At 38.8% G+C, this 16,826-nt stretch overlaps 2 protein-coding genes across 5 annotated transcripts in view; both read left to right on the forward strand.

Annotated features, from left to right (window-relative positions):
• The window catches only part of LOC131668147 (inositol polyphosphate-5-phosphatase A), a 21,364-nt gene extending 12,521 nt beyond the window's left edge, over nt 1-8,843 (forward strand). For all 4 annotated transcript variants that reach the window (XM_058942054.1, XM_058942053.1, XM_058942056.1 and 1 more), the window contains exons 5-12: nt 1,624-1,711; nt 1,776-1,839; nt 1,918-2,138; nt 2,266-2,406; nt 3,079-3,240; nt 3,667-3,852; nt 4,143-4,208; nt 5,640-8,843. In XM_058942054.1, coding sequence (XP_058798037.1) covers nt 1,624-1,711; nt 1,776-1,839; nt 1,918-2,138; nt 2,266-2,406; nt 3,079-3,240; nt 3,667-3,852; nt 4,143-4,208; nt 5,640-6,629 — 1,918 coding nt within the window. In that variant the 3' untranslated portion in view covers nt 6,630-8,843. The remainder of the gene's footprint in view (nt 1-1,623; nt 1,712-1,775; nt 1,840-1,917; nt 2,139-2,265; nt 2,407-3,078; nt 3,241-3,666; nt 3,853-4,142; nt 4,209-5,639) is intronic.
• A 3,317-nt stretch (nt 8,844-12,160) lies between these two features.
• LOC131668129 (DNA polymerase delta catalytic subunit) lies at nt 12,161-16,753 on the forward strand. Its single transcript, XM_058942019.1, has 13 exons — nt 12,161-12,302; nt 12,437-12,533; nt 12,598-12,709; nt 12,781-12,953; nt 13,033-13,292; nt 13,368-13,594; nt 13,682-13,848; nt 13,922-14,167; nt 14,236-14,538; nt 14,616-15,086; nt 15,158-15,564; nt 15,640-16,293; nt 16,367-16,753. The coding sequence occupies exons 1-13, from the start codon at nt 12,250-12,252 to the stop codon at nt 16,461-16,463; spliced, it is 3,267 nt and encodes a 1,088-aa protein (XP_058798002.1). The 5' UTR covers nt 12,161-12,249; the 3' UTR covers nt 16,464-16,753.
• The last annotated feature ends 73 nt before the right edge of the window (nt 16,754-16,826 follow it).

Below are 16,826 nucleotides of genomic sequence, written 5' to 3' on the forward strand. Positions count from 1 at the left end.
GCAACTCGCCCGAGAGCTTTTCTTACCGCTGTCGGACACGAAAGCTCGGTCAAAGATTGACAAATGTTCCAACTTAGCTGCTTTTCGGTGCTCCGCGGGCTGTTACGTTAAAGCAATATTCGTACCTATTTTATGGGACACTCAAAAGCAAACTTTCGTATACGTACATTAGAAATTGCAAAGGTTTTGCGTAAGCGTAAGCCTCACATTCGTATCTGACAGATTATATTATATAAATCTTTCCAAGTTCGATCACATTGGACTTTTTCTCATTGAAGTTTGTGAAATGCTACCTGCGAATTTTTTATTAGAGTAAGATAACGTCAACCAAAACGCATGAATCTGTAGACCCTCTTTTAAAAGTTTGGTCAAGCCAAAATTTAATTCCGTACATGACCGAGTTTCCACTTTTAGGGACCGATAAATCGTTAATAATTCATCGATTGTGTTATCCGCTTGGATTCCGTATACAGTAACAAACTTTCGATTATGCAAAATGAATAAAAGACGTATGCTTTTAATCGGAGAGCCATCGGTGAAATCCGTGCAAAGATTTATGCGAATTTATCGCAACGAAGACAGATTCACGCGAGTGCATGCTGTTTTATTTCTAGGGCCGAAACAAGTGGAACGAATTAGAAACGGAGCTGAAGCTTGAATGAAATATTCGGTATTTCAAGGCTTCCATCGTTGATTGTTTGCTGCATACGGAAGAGCCGCATAACCGGCAAACAGTTCGATAATTTTTACAGCGTGACGAAGCTCTTTTTCTCCTTTATTCGGTGACAGTCGTCGAAAAGTCCGCTCTAGCGATCGAAAGTTACAAAAGTACTAGACAAATAGTCGGTCTAAAAGTGTCAACTAGTCGGTCCTCGAAAAGCCGTCAGACCGCGAAGAAACGAAACAAACCGATTGAAAAGTGCTCGACGCGTTAATTCATCGCAACGTGCTATATATATAGAACTACTAGTGCCTGCGCGCGCAAGAGAGAGAGAGAGAGAGGGAGAGCGCGCTTGAATAAAGTATACATACACACGACGGGAGAGAGACGCGATTATAAATAGATATATATAATAGCGCCGTTCGCGCGCGGCCCGCGAGTATGTACAGTCGAGCGAGCAACAGCAGCGACCACAAAGAATCCCCTCGAGCAAAAACTGGGCTGGCGCTGTTGAACATAATGCGATCGCGCCGCGTGCGACGAGACCGTCGTCTCCAGGAAGACAGGCTCGCCGGCAATCTTGGCTGCGATAGGCCCGGCGCAATCAATTGCACAGCGCTGCCTAAAGATACGACTTTATAGCGCCTTCGACTCTTTCTTTCTCAACGAGGTGCTTTCTAGGTCGACCGTGCTCTATCGATTATGAACCATTTGTTTACCAACATGCGCTTAGGAAAAGCAGCCGAAATGAAAGTGCCCGTAATTTTTTACCACGCCAGACCGACTAAAATTAGAGCTCTCGGTGGCAATATCATCCTATTCGGACGATGATTCAAATCTGTTCTAGAATTAATCTTCCACCGCGAAATAGTACGTAGCACCCGTGTGACCGTGAGATGATCGTTGTTGACCGTGCCGTGGAATAAACAGAACGGGGGAAAAAAACGCAACATTGATTTCAGGCTGTTAATGGAGTCCGAAGAGCTGCGACTTTTCGACAAAGTTCGAGTCTTCCTCGACGAAGATTTCTCATCCGCAGAACATTTCACGGTAATTGTTGTACTAACGTGGCATCGACATACGGTAAAATGATGGCGTTTTGTATGATCGACAGGCACTGGGAAACTTGTACTTCGCGCACGAGACGTTGACAGAGGTACTGTTGTGGGACTTCAAAGGTGGGTTGGGTCGGGTTGGTTGTCGAAACCGATGATCTCGGTGGTCGCGGCAACGACTAAGAAACGAACGCATTGCAGATGGTAACTTCGCGCCGGTGATCGGCCACGAGGTGTACTCGGGCAACATAGAAGCCGTGACGACCAAAGAGAAGGCCAAATTCCCGCAGGACTTCTTCCCCGAGTGCAAGTGGTCGAGAAAGGGATTCCTGAGAACACGCTGGAGCGTCAGCGGCACAGTATTTGATCTCATAAACATTCACTTATTCCACGATGCCAGCAATTTCATTGCCATGGAAACGGTGAGGCGCGATTCCCCTGCGATCGCGAATAGCTGCGTTATACTCAGCCGGATTTTCTCACCGTAACGGTAAAGGGCGCACGATCGACACACATTGCTGATTTTCGTTCTTTCTCGTTGCATTTCAGTTTCCGTCAGTATATAGTAAAACGCGCCGAAGAGCACTGGAGCACACGTTAGACAGGTTTCACAACGACCATTACCCGAACGCGCCCTACTTCCTTTTCGGGGACTTTAACTTCAGAACCGACACTGCTGGTGTCATCAAGGTAAGAGAGAGAGAGAGAGGGAGAGAGAGAGAGAGGGAGAGAAGGAGATACTTTATACAATGCGTGTACGTTAGAGCGTAGATTTTATGGCCGCGGTTTCACGTCAGTCGCATTTTTTTTCTTCGTTTTAAAGTTCTCGCGCGTTCTTAATTGCACGTTCCTCTAGTCACGTTTGTTAAGCGAGCGCTTCATGCGATAAGAAGTAGTATAAAAATAGCGATTTTTTTTCAGCGGAAGTTATTTTGTTATTTTATTGTCGCGACAATTAGCCAACGATGAATGGAAAGTACAGTTTACGAGCGCGTTCCACGATAAATTGCTATTTTCTAAATATATGCTACTTCGATAAGCAATCAGTCATTTGTTTGTTTATTCGAGAGAATTTGACGAGGGCAAGCGCAAAAGTTTCATCGCGATTGCAATAAAACGTTTGCGCGCTAGACATAAAATAGTGGTTAATGAACGACGTATAGTCGTAACGGTGCAGTGGTCTATTTTAGATAGCAATTCATAGTTGGAAGTTTTAATCGGCTACATTAATCCCTTTTGGCAACGTGACAAGTGCGCACGCCCCGGCGAGCGAGTCGAGTTGATAAAGTTAGTTTTCCCGCGGGCACGCCAATTTGGAATTATGCGCCGTGGACAACTGGCTAACGAAAAGTTATTGTACAGAAATTAACGGAGGACACGCGCGAGTCGAAGCAGTCGAACAAGGGAAGCCTGTCCAAGCTGCAGTTCCGCAACGACAGCGACGATCTGATTCTGAGCCTCGGCAAAAAGGAATTCTCGCATCACGAGCACCAGCAGGTCTTCGTTGAGAACAGCGGCCAGTGGGTAAGCCTGCCGTACTTTTGCGCACACTCACACACCTTTCTACTTTCGCCGCCAGTACGATACACATGCCTCGACGCAAATTGTCTCGCTTATCATTTATCCTTCCAAGAAGAAGTCTTTTTCTTCTTCAATTAGCTTCTCACTGCTCTGACTGCGACTTTCAGTTATTTAACTCGCCTATGCCCGTTAAGCCTCGTGATTCAGTTCGAAGCTACTTTTTCCATTGCATAAATGTCATCACGAGACTTTCAGTCCGTCGATCAAGTCGAATGCGATGAGACGTCAATTGATTGTCTATATTCGAACGCCTGGACATCGAAGCAACCCTTTTCAATAGCGCAAGTGTCGTTGATATTTCCGAATAGCCTTGGCATGTTTGCGAGCTTCATACAAGTTGCAAAGTACTATTATTTATTTACCGTGCAGCTTCGAGAATACGACAAAGAGTTGGGCGACTTCGAGGGCAGATTGTTCGAGTTCCCGATAAGTTTCGTGCCGAGCTATCCTTTCGAGGAGGATGTGAAAGAGGGATCGAACTACATGCACACTCGAGTGCCCGCTTGGTGTGATCGAGTGTTACTGAGTCCCAGCGCCAAGTCACTAGTCAAAGACGTGAGTATATATTAATTTTATTTCATCCTTCGCGCTTTATTATCTGTTTCCCGATGAGCAATCCTTATTATAATTAGTTCAAAAGGGTGCTCGGGGGGTATCGAAGCGACGCGTACAGTAAATAGCTCACGATTTTATCGATTATTCAATGAAGAATGCGCTGCGCAGTCTTAACTTTTGTAACAGTTTGAGACGTCATTCGACTGTTCGATCAATTTTGTCAAAGCATCAGTAGCAAGTAGCAGAACCTCGAAACGATTAACAAATCAATTCTTACTTCGATCGCACAGATATCATCGCCAGATACTGTCGAATACGGCATCATCGGACCACGTACCTGCATGGGTGATCACAAGGTATGTTTAAACCATTTCAAATGATCGGAATAGACATACTCACACTGTTAGACAATATTTAGTATTAGTGATTGGCGAAGTTCTGAAAACTTATAGTTGAGACCTCATCCGAACGCAATTCTCATTAGCTTTAGGCAAATTCCATACTTTTTTTACTTTAATCGGCAATAATAAATTGTTAATGCGTTACGCGTTTTACTTCTATTCAATTCCGATGGTTAAATCTTGTTGATTGTTTATGGGTGCAGCCAGTTTTTCTGCGCTTTTTAATGGATATCTAAAGCGGTATCAAGGTACCTATATACACATCTCTTTTCAAATAATAAACCTCTTTGACTTGTTATTGCCTCTAGTACATAATATGTCCTTAGTTTGTTTGTTGCAACCGTTTTTATGTTTTTTTCTTTTTTTTTTTTTTTTTTTGAGTAATTTGTTCACTTGCCAGAACTTTTTTTTGTGCCTATGATTGTTCTCCCCTTCCAGCTCGCCCTGAGTTATTTCGTCTCTTTGTCTCTCTTTCGCTGTCTTGCTCTCAGCGTACCTCGCCAAAAATGAACCAACCAATGTATTATGAGCCCTACGTCGATGTGCCTTCTTTCGTCTCTGTTCCTCCAGACTGATCTCTTCAAAGCTCCCCCGTCGACTTCCACTATCAAGCTTGTTACAGCTCGATTCTTTTGCATTCTCGCTTATTTGGGAAATCGCTCGCCTCCATTCTCCCGAGCCATTATCATGAAATTCTCAATTTCACTACTTTAGGACTGTAGAGCCTTGTAGAAAGCATCTACACTGCTCACCTATATGTTCGTTGTTTTTCTTACCAGAGATGCCTTTGAACTAAATGTTTTATACTTGTTTCCTAGATCTGTGTGTTCTTGACAGTTTTTGCTATGATTTACACAACCGTAGATTTAGTGGTACGTAGTGGTACTTTTATTGAAAATTTTTCTTGTAATATTTATCACGTTCCACATTATCAGTATCATCAAATGGGCTACCAATTCCCACAAAATTGTCGAAATCCTTGTACATATCTAAGCTGGTATAAAATGACTTGGTGATAAAATTAATCGCTGAAAAAGGCACGTAAATTCGTCAATCGACTGTAAACTTACCCAGGACAGTAAAGGTGTTGAAAGGTGAAACGCAACAAGCGACGCAGAATCTAATTTTCAAGTACGAACTACAGGCAACGCGAAGGCGAAGCGCGCGCGACGCGGCGATGCACGCGATCGTCGCAGACGAAAGACGCGGACAACGACGAGCATTCGGAACCGATCGGGTGTCGGTTCGTCGCGAGAGAAATCGATCGACCGGTGGTCGTCTTGCGAGTCGCGCACGAGCGCACCGCGTTGCGCGAACACACGCGACGCGAGCAGCGAGGGTGCAAAGCTCGTGGGCTACTCCTGTGCAATTGTTGTGTTCTTGCAGCCGGTGTACCTGAAAATCCAGCTGGCCTCGGACGCAGGTATGGTAAGCTGTTGCGGCTCGGGCGACGCCAGTCTGTGCTTCCGCGTGCCCGAGAGCTACGAGCTCGAGCGGCCCGACGCGCTAGCCGCCTTGTCGCTTGCCGCGCTGCCCACTAGCAAGCTCCTGCACGCGGCCCCCCTCGTGCACGACCCCTACACGCCGGACAGCATGGACAGTCCGAGCCCCAATGCCCATCCCGCCGCCAGCTTCCCGCCCAGTCTGCTCCGATCCCCCTCCGCCGCCAAGCCCGCGGACCGCGCCGTCTCGCCCCAGCTGCTCAAGTCCAGGCTCGAGCTGATCGCCGACGGGCGGCGGGCCGCGGCCGCCTGCAACTCCACCTCCAACTCGGACACCGAGGAGGACTGGGCGCCGCGCAAGAGCCGCAGCAACAGCGACGTGTCCTGGCAGCGCTCGCACCTGCTCACCGAGGCCTGGCTCGAGGGCAACGGCCGCCAGGCCTACCACTCGTTCTCCAGCGAGCTGCACGCGGGCGGCGCGCGCCGCGGCCCCGCGCACATCGTCATCCCGCGGATCGCCATCATCCACGCCAGCAACTTCGAGTCGGACGCCAGCTCGGTGCACCTGCGCGAGGGCGCCCCGCCCCGGCGGCCCTCCAGCCGCCACTCCGACCAGCAGCTCGAACTGCTCGCGGCCTACAGCAACGCCAGGACCAGGAGCCTCAGCGAGGCCGACTCCAGCCAGGCCATGTCGGCCCTGGCCCTGCCCGAGGACGAGCCGCCGGCCGCGCCGCCGCGGCGACCCCCCGAGGACGAGGCCAGGCCCGAGCCCAGGCACGCGCCGGCCTCCAACGCCACCAGGAGCAACTCCATACGCAGCCAGGAGGCCAACGTCAGCCTCAAGCTCAAGGCCTACAACAAGGTCACCGAGCGCTGCAAGCGCAACATCGCCCGCAAGAACAAGTGCTGCGACAGGTGCTGCGTCGTCTCCTGATGCCCCCGGCCCCCGGAGCGTGTGCTCCGTCCAAGCTCGTTCGCTCGCGGCCCGCAAAACTTACCTCGTTCAACGGCCGATTAGCCACGACCAGCTGCGTCCCTCGAACTCGTCCGTTCGATTCGAGACAGACTGTCGGATATTTTTAATCTAATTTATAAATGGAATAGCTGTACGTTATAGCTTCGAATTCCACGCGCAACGATTATCTGTGTTAATTCGACCGAGCTGCCAAAGTTGATTGTTCGAACGGGAGGATACATTCTTCAATTTCAACATTTTTACGTAGAAACGCGTGCGCAACGGTTGGTTAAACGTGGCCTCTTCGCAGGCCAGATCTAAGTCAAATTTTCATTTTTAAAGTGTGATTCGTCCGTTTCAAACGCCAATTAAATGCAAGCTTCTGCTTGGGCAGCGTCGATCTTTAAGAGCCGTTATGAATTTAATGTGTCAATCTACCTCTAACCTATCGCAACGATTCTTGCTGCATACGTTATTTTGCGCTTTCATAAATTCTAAAGTAGCTTTGTTTTTATCGCGTAGGTTCAATCTGAGATGACGGATTTTAAGTAATGTAAGAGAGTGACAGAAAGATTTTTTATTGCCAGTATATGTGTTACGGAAGATTTTTGTCACATCTTACTGCTTTGTATCGACGAGTGAGTGATACTCCGACGAGAAAATCCGAGTAAAATCAATTTAGTTCGTAAATTTAAAAAGTCGACAAGACGATTAAGATTATTCGTGTATTATCGCCGTAAAACGTGTACAGTTGTATCTGACTGACATAAGGTCGTATGTTTTTCGTTTTACACTATGACTAAATAATTTTGCAAAATAAATTATTACATTTACGACGTCGAAAAATGATTAAAAAGAGAAATTGAACATCGTCAAGGTTAATGTTCCGAATACTTAGATTAGTTTTTGCACAGAGTATTTATGATAAGACATATCTTTTTGTAATGATGAACTTTACAGTGGAATCGACGCTTCAATTAACGAAATGTATATTAATTTGGAAGCGTGTGAGTAAGAATGCTACAACTATTCGACACTCTCTTCTTTCAAATTGTATTATAGAATCAAATTTGTCTAACTACTACCAAGTTCATCAGTCGAATTAAGCTAAACTTATAGCATAATTGTCATAAAATTTTATTCCATATTTAGCATTGCGACGAAATCGAAGAGCTTCGATTGAACTTACAAAACAAATTGTAAATACGTTTCGAGCGAGCTATATGACATCTCGAAACGCGACACCGGTCTTCCAACCAAACTTCCTACACGTTCCCGTAGCCGTCGAGCAATGGCATTGCAAGTGTAATAATCAATTGAGCGCTGTAAATGTGCAATTCATCCACTTAATTGCATGCGAAGCAGCGTAACAAGCATCATGTATATACATACATATAGATTGTTCACTGTCTGGATTTATAATACGTATTGCGATCCTTAGCTGTTTTCAAATATATTCGCATATTTTTTTATAAAAAACCTCTTGATTTAATTTTATTTCTTACGTTATCTTTCTTCGCCTCCTTTACTTGCACTCTGTTCACTCGATTAATACGTTTTTATATTTTTCTTGCTGCGTTTGGTATAACAATTCGCTCCTTTCTTTAATTTTGGCACGTGCAGAATTTGCTTTTTATTAAATTTCATTGATTTTTGATCAACTAACGTTCGACTTTCTTTTGAATTTCTTGTTTGTTTGATTTTTCTTTGTTTGTACTCGTCCACTTTTCTGTCACCAGTGTGTTTGTTCGAGTGATGTTTTTACAGTAATTTATTTTAAATCACGTAATGAGTAATGCAAGTATTTTATAGTAGAACTTTGTTATTTAAATGTGTACTTTTGATGTTCCGCTTCAGTAGATTTCGGTATGCTTTTTATATTGTACATACATAAAATTATTCATAAGTTCACCCGTCCAAATTTCGCGATTGAAGTAGATTAAAGTAAAACAATGGACACATTTCGAAGTTCATATCGAAACACCGACAAATAAAATTATAAAACAAATCACTTTAATCTGCTTTAAAAAAAACAACTTTTTTTAAATCAAGAAAGAACTCTCATTTAGTAACTTTTTCAAAGTTTGTTTCATCAATGAAATTCAGCACTTTTCCTTGTAAAATTGAAAGTCTTCTTGAAAGTTATAAATGTTGAAAGACGACAGCGACATACAAAAAAAGAATCTCATTCGTTATTGTTGAAAAAACCATCGTAGATCCGTGGGAAAAAGCGGAACCAGCAGAGATGAAAAGGATCCAGGGAATGGCAGAGCTATCGGACTCGCACGGGATAGTATCGCTGGAATCGAGAAATTCGACGGGCACGCAGGCAAGTGAGAACGGCAGCATCAGCCGCTACATCCACATCAAGCACGCCGACTCCACGGTGAAAATCTTCCGCGAGACGACCGTCTGAGCAGCTGGTTATTCTCCGAGTCTCGATTGCGGCTGATTACGTTCGTTTGCGGAACAGCAGGATAAACACTAATGAAAATCTCATTATTTGCAGACATTCCAGCGAAGACACGTATTTGTATATGCGGCTGTCTTTGATCATTTAAATTTTCGCCCCTCCCGGTTCATTAGTGTTTCGCCGACTTGTGATTGGATGTTTCAGTGAATATCAATATCAAGTGGAGATAGCTCAAGTAGATTTTAGAAGTCTTTGTGGATATCATAGCTGAGAGGCATGTTACTTACGTATTAGCAGTTTATTAGGATCTGCTATATTCTGTGAAGTTACTTCCAACCAAAGAATGCGAATATAGGTATTTTATTAATCACTAAACTTCAATATCTTCAAATTCTATTCATGTGATTTCTTAATTTAACTTTTTCTTATGAACACATGATCTATTTCTCTTATGTAAATAAGTTACAACGGCGAATAACGTCTCGAATTAATAAGACCTGCGATCGTCATTGCGTTTATTAATGTTCACTCTGAGAACCACTGTTATGTTTGAAAAGACAAGTTATTTATCGTATCTAAATTGTATGTACGTATATTTATTGTATCGTAATCAAGAGGATGAACAACTGTATTTCGATGTATATTTATTGTCTAGCTTGAAACATATCTAAGAAATACTGTTAAAATTAAAAAAAATTATTTAGATGAACTTGCATTTTAACAGTTTATAATGTAACTTCAATACTCGTTTCAAAATCTAAAAATCTTTTACATTAAGCTGAAGCATAAGTAAATTTGGCAGAATTGTTTAAGTACAACTTACACGTCAATTTTGTTTTATATTCCTACGAGCTTTTGGCGAATCAGGAATAAATGAAAATTATCACCATCGACATCCGGTTTTAAAGTACAAAAAGTTGTTGTTATTTCGAAAGATTTATACAATGTCCATGAAAAATTTTTACGGAACTGAACCAAAAAAGAATACGTTCATAAATGTCCATTTCTCTAATAATATTAATTAACAATCTATTTTTATAAGTTTTTTTCAAATGAAAAAATAACATTTTTTATCTAAATGAACATTTTTTCAAATAAATTACTACAAATCAACCTACTACCGAAAATATAAAATGATGTATTATTTTTAATAATCCTACATAATTAATTAAAAGTATTTGTTAATTTGTCGAAGACATTAGTTATTTCGCATAGACACGGCTAAGACTTTATTTCGATGTATGGTCTCGACATATTACATAGTAATATCCGTAATGAAAAATAAAGATATATAGAAGATAATTCATTATATGTATACATTTGATAAGTTTAAGCAGACGACTTCCAACAGATAAAAATCAAACAATTAATTGCCAAATGAACCGAAATTGTATACGCTAATCGTGTTTTTCAATAATACATTTGTTAATGACAAAGCAAGGAGTAATACTTTTAAAACGTGTTACTGCAATATGATGTTCAAGATACAAGTCAATTTTTGAGCAGACAGTTTCGTTACGTAGTTATTACAAACTGCCAATGATGAGGAATAATATTTTAACAACTGCTGATGAGGTGTGCATTAATTTTGAAAAAAATTCTTCATACTTGTCTTATACTTTGATAAAATGTTTATCTTTTCAGAACCGTCTATCCGTATACCGATGAATAACGTCGCAAAGAAACATAAATATTTATACTTCGGCATAGCAAAGAGTACTCTTGTTGATTTCCATAGATTGTTGTAAATTGTAATGAAATTGGATGCAGATGATAAGCATTCTATCGACGTAGTCGAATTTCAAGATAAAGATATAATTTTGATTTATATGTTGTACAATTTTAAACGATGTGTAATATCCATCAGCGATAAAAACAAATGAAATCTTTGCTACCCAGCGTTACGAAACTAAACGCATTAAATGCTTATAAGGCATACGGTAATGTGATTACATATTTTTATTTTTATTGAAAAAATTTTTTTTCGCTAACTTACCGAAGAGTTTAAAAAGAAATAATGTCGAGCGTGTTTGGTCTGGAACATGTTATAATCATATTCGTTTTTATTCCACTTAGAGTATTAAGTGAGCCATTCCGTGAACAATTTAAAACATAAATTTACCTCTTACTTTTAATAATCATCGAAAAGACTTATTGGTTTGTCGCAGAATATTGGATTTGGAGCGTATAATTTTGTATTGATACTCAAAAATGTTAGATATTTCGTAGTTTAATATAAAGCGTCTCTGTATATGCAAAATATCTAACACGATCACTTAGTTCAAAAATTCATGCGATTCTGCATTAAAACAATTTCAATAAGCATGACACTGATAGGAATAATTTGTTGTCAAGGTAGAAAACAAAAGTGATGTCGACTACGCTTGTGATGATAAGATAAACTTGTATGGGTCATAATCAGACATCTTCTTCGATGTTTTCTTCCAATAAATAGTCGAGCTGTTCCATAAACCAGAATGGAATCATGCAAAATGTTATACCGTCGACATTGATGTTAATATACACGCACTTTTATATGCGTTTTGATGCATAGGATGTTTTCAAACTTGACATATTTTGTACTTCGGCGATCTTTGCAGTTGAACTCTGAGTTGTAGACAAATTTGGTTAATCAGATGAAAATCTTTCTATTTCCGATGGCGAAAAGAACAAAAACGATATGTGATATATGTATTGAATATATGTAATAGCCGATAAATACTAAATAAATTCATTGTTCCCCTGTAGAGATGTAATATTATTATTTCCCATAAATCGTAATATTTATTAAAATCTACGCGCTATCTCATTTCAATTCAATCTTACAACCAAAAATAGATTAAAATATAATCAAGTATAAGTGTGATATACATGACGTAAAATTAAATACTCATACTTTTTGGTGTTTTTAATGAAAAATCGATTTTATTTTTTTAAAACATCTTCTCTAGGTCATAATGTTTTACTTTAATCTTTGTAATTAATAGAACATAATTTTTTTGAAAATTGGTCATTGTTCGGAAACATAAGTTGGTAGAACTAGAATGGCTTTGTGAACGCACATTTCAGTAAATTGCGCGGGAAATATGTACGGACATTTAAACAAGGCGCTATAAAAAGCGGCATCAAATACTAACATTAACGTGACCTTGGTTGCGTTTTATTATTTCTAAAGTTTTTCTGAAAATGAGTAAAAGACCTTTTTCGTCTTCATCAGTGGTTAAGAAGACTAAATTATCGTAAGCCTATTAATAATTTCATTGTATTGAACAGAATTAATGATATACTTGACTTCTCATAACCTTTAAACTTTTTATTCTATTTTTACTAATTTTTGCAATTTACGAATTATTTTTTATTTTTAACGTAATAGAAACGATGATGACGAACCATCAAAATTCGAGGCAGATCTTGCTGGAATGGATGAATTTGCAGATGAGTTTACAAACGATGCAGAAGTGTTTGGAGAGGTATGTGTCTTTGAAAAAATTGACATGTTTGTTAATTCTCAAAAATATATATTTATTTTCGTAGGGTCCTGAGCAAGAAAATACAATTGCAAAATGGAGTAGACCTAATGTACCACCAATAAATCCCTCAAGCAATTCTCTTATTTTTCAGCAGATTGATGTAGACCATTATATAGGTAAAAAAGCAGTTTATATATTTATACATTGATTCTTTTTTGTTGACAGCAACAATAATCTTTGTACGTAGATAAACCATTACCAGGTATGCCAGGAAGTAGAATAGGTCCAGTTCCAGTTATGAGATTGTATGGTGTAACAGAACAAGGAAATTCAGTGTGTTGCCATGTTCATGGGTACACCCCTTACTTTTATGTTTCTGCACCATCAAACTTTTCAAATTCTCATTGTGAACCATTCAAGGTAAAATTTGAATACATATATATGCACATGCATATCTAAGAATATTCACAATCATTTACTTCTTTATTTTCAATGTTAGGAGGCTTTGAACAATGCAGTCAAAAATGACATCAAATCGAATCCTGACAATGTTCAAGATTTTATCTTGGCAGTAGAAATTGTTGAACGTCAAACAATATTTGGTTTTACTGGAGAAAAGAAACATCTATTTTTAAAAATAACTGTAGCTCTTCAAAAATTCATTGCACCAAGTAAACGACTTTTAGAGACTAATGTTGTCTATGCAGCAATTGACTATAAATATGTAGCTTATGAAAGTAACATTGACTTTGACATTAGGTTGGTTAAAACCTAAATTAATAGTCAAAATTGTTTGTTAATTGTTTGAAACTTAATTTCAATTACCTTTTTCAGATTTATGGCTGATACTCACATGGTCGGATGTTCTTGGATAGAATTGAAACCAGGCCAATATAAAGTAAGAGGCGTGCATGGTCATAAACTAGATCCAACTACAAGGTGTCAAATAGAAGCTGATGTTGCTTGGGATAAACTGATTGCTCATGCTCCTGAAGGAGAATGGTCTAAAGTCGCACCATTTAGAATCCTTAGTTTTGATATTGAATGTGCAGGAAGAAAGGGTAAAATATTGTTTTACTGTGAAAAACTTGTTTGTCATTAGAAATTACTATCTATAATTTTGTATACTAACGTTGATTTTTCTATAGGTATTTTCCCTGAACCTAATCACGATCCAGTTATTCAAATTGCTAATATGGTGATCTTGCAAGGTGAAAGTGAACCATTTTTGAGAAATATTTTTACACTAGGTAGTTGTGCTCCAATTGTAGGCAGCCATGTACTTAGTTTTGAAAGGGAAAGTGAATTACTAGCGGTATGTGATGTTACATAGAAATTATTTTAAAGCATTTAAATTTATATATAATACCTTTAATTTTTCTATTTAGAAATGGGCAGATTTTGTTAGACAGTTGGACCCTGATATATTTACTGGTTATAATATCAATAACTTTGACTTTCCATATCTTATTAATCGAGCACAGCATTTGAATGTTAGGGAATTCAGTTTTCTTGGTAGAATAAAAAATATTAAATCAGTAATAAAGGACCAAGTGTTGCAGAGTAAGCAGATGGGTAGAAGAGAGAACAAATATGTGAATTTTGAAGGAAGAGTGCCTTTTGATTTATTATTGGTAAATGAATTTAAATATATCAAATATTTGTAGTTTTTTATTTTATTAAAATTTTGTTATTGATAAAGGTTTTAGTTAGAGACTATAAATTAAGATCATATACTCTTAATGCTGTGAGTTATCATTTTCTCCAAGAACAAAAGGAAGATGTCCATCACAGTATAATTACGGATCTGCAAAATGGTGATGCTCAAACTAGAAGACGTTTGGCAGTATATTGCTTGAAAGATGCGTACTTACCTCTTAGATTATTAGATAAGCTCATGTGTATTATTATTTACATGGAAATGGCAAGGGTGACTGGTGTATGTCTTTCTAGTTTGTTGACAAGAGGTCAACAAATAAAAGTTGTATCACAGCTATTGAGGAAGGTGTAGTATTTTTTCTAATTATTAATAATAAACTTTATTATGAAATCATTTAAACTTGAAAATTTTCTTTTATTTAGACTATTGAAAAAGGATATTTGATACCAGTGCATCATGGCCAAGGATCAGATGAGCAATTTGAAGGTGCTACAGTTATTGAACCACTGAGAGGATATTATAATGATCCTATTGCCACATTAGATTTTAGCTCTCTGTATCCAAGTATAATTATGGCTCACAACATTTGTTATACGACTCTGTTGAGTCCAGGTGCACAAAATCAGTATAAACTACCTGAAGACGATGTTACCAAAACTCCAACCAACTCTATGTTCGTTAAAAGTACCGTCAGAAAAGGAATATTGCCCGAAATTTTGGAGAATCTGCTTTCTGCCAGAAAAGTCGCTAAAGCAGAATTAAAGAAAGAAACAGATCCTTTAAAACAGAAAGTACTTGATGGTCGACAGTATGCTTTAAAAGTTTCAGCCAATTCGGTATATGGTTTTACCGGTGCACAGCAAGGAAAATTACCGTGTTTGGAAATATCAGGCGTGAGCATACTAATAAGTTTTTAAATTGAACTTTATTTCAGCACGTTAGAATTGATTTTTCTTTCTTCTAGAGTGTTACAGCTTATGGTCGTACAATGATAGAGAAAACAAAGAAAGAAGTAGAAGAGCACTATCGTAAAGAAAACGGTTATGCTCATGACGCTGTCGTCATCTACGGTGATACCGATTCTGTTATGGTTAAGTTCGGAGTCAAAACTTTAGAAGAAGCTATGGAGCTCGGCAGAGAAGCTGCTGAGTACGTCACTTCAAAGTTTATTAAGCCCATTAAATTGGAATTCGAAAAGGTTTACTTCCCGTATCTTCTCATTAATAAAAAACGATACGCCGGCTTATATTTTACGAGACCTGACAAGTACGATAAAATGGACTGCAAGGGATTGGAAACAGTAAGAAGAGATAATTGTCCATTAGTCGCCAACATGATGAATACTTGTCTTCAAAAGCTGTTAATTGATCGGTAGATTAGATTCTGTTTATACATTATATATAATAAAAATTAACATATAATTTTAAACGATGAACTTTATTTTAGAAATCCCGATGATGCTGTTGATTATGCTAAGCAAATAATCAGTGATCTTTTGTGTAATCGCATCGATATTTCTCAATTAGTCATTACCAAAGAATTAACGAAAACAGAATATGCAGCCAAACAAGCGCATGTAGAATTGGCTGCTAAAATGAAAAAGCGAGATGCTGGAACTGCGCCAAAGTTAGGCGACCGTATTCCGTACGTTTTCATTAGTGGTCCAAAAGGTGTACCAGCTTATCAGAAAGCTGAGGATCCTATCTATGTTTTAGAAAATAACATTCCTATCGATACTAATTATTATCTAGAAAATCAGTTATCCAAACCACTTGTTCGTATTTTCGAGCCTATTCTCGGTGATAAAGCAGAATCTTTACTCCTTAAAGGAGAACATACAAGAACCAAATCAGTCGCTACTTCAAAGGTCGGTGCTTTGGTAGCATTTACTAGAAAAAAGGAAGCGTGTTTGGGCTGCAAAGCCGTGCTAATAGTCGGTCGTGAAGAAAAAGCTCTTTGTGAGTACTGTGAAGAGAAAGAAGCTGAAATCATTCAAAATGAAATACACAACTGTCGCAAATTGGAAGAAAAGTTTTGTCGATTATGGACTGAATGTCAACGATGTCAAGGAAGTCTCCATCAAGAAGTCATTTGCACAAGGTACTAATTTTTTCATCAATCAAAATCATACAATACTCCACGAGTTTGTTATTAATATTACAAAATGTTGCAGTCGAGATTGTCCAATATTCTACATGAGGAAAAAAGTTCAAATGGATTTGGATGTACAAGCAAAACGAATTGAAAAGTTTGGACTTCCAGAGTGGTGATGGGAAGATCCAAAAGTAAATTATTTTTATACGTATTTTCAAAAGCGAATATTTAATTGTTTTTAGTAGTAAAATTACAAATTGTCATAAATTAGTCTTTTATAATATGCTATCATTGATAGTATCATTATATGCTACGGATGTATAAACGCTGTGTCTATATATTCGTTGATATGTTTAAATGTATGTATCATACTTATCGTGGAACGATGAAGAGGTTTAATAAAATAAAATTGATTTTGAAAAATATTGAATACTTGTTTTGGTTAAAAAATATTAAACAATGGAGTATAACTTTGTACTTTCGTAGTACTTGTATTTTAAAACATAATGCAGCAAGTTGCTAATTGCGACTGCTTTGTA

This window comes from Phymastichus coffea, unplaced genomic scaffold (assembly GCF_024137745.1).
Source record: "Phymastichus coffea isolate CEN01 unplaced genomic scaffold, Cenicafe_Pcof_1.1 PCOF00074, whole genome shotgun sequence".
Classification (NCBI taxonomy): domain Eukaryota; kingdom Metazoa; phylum Arthropoda; class Insecta; order Hymenoptera; family Eulophidae; genus Phymastichus; species Phymastichus coffea.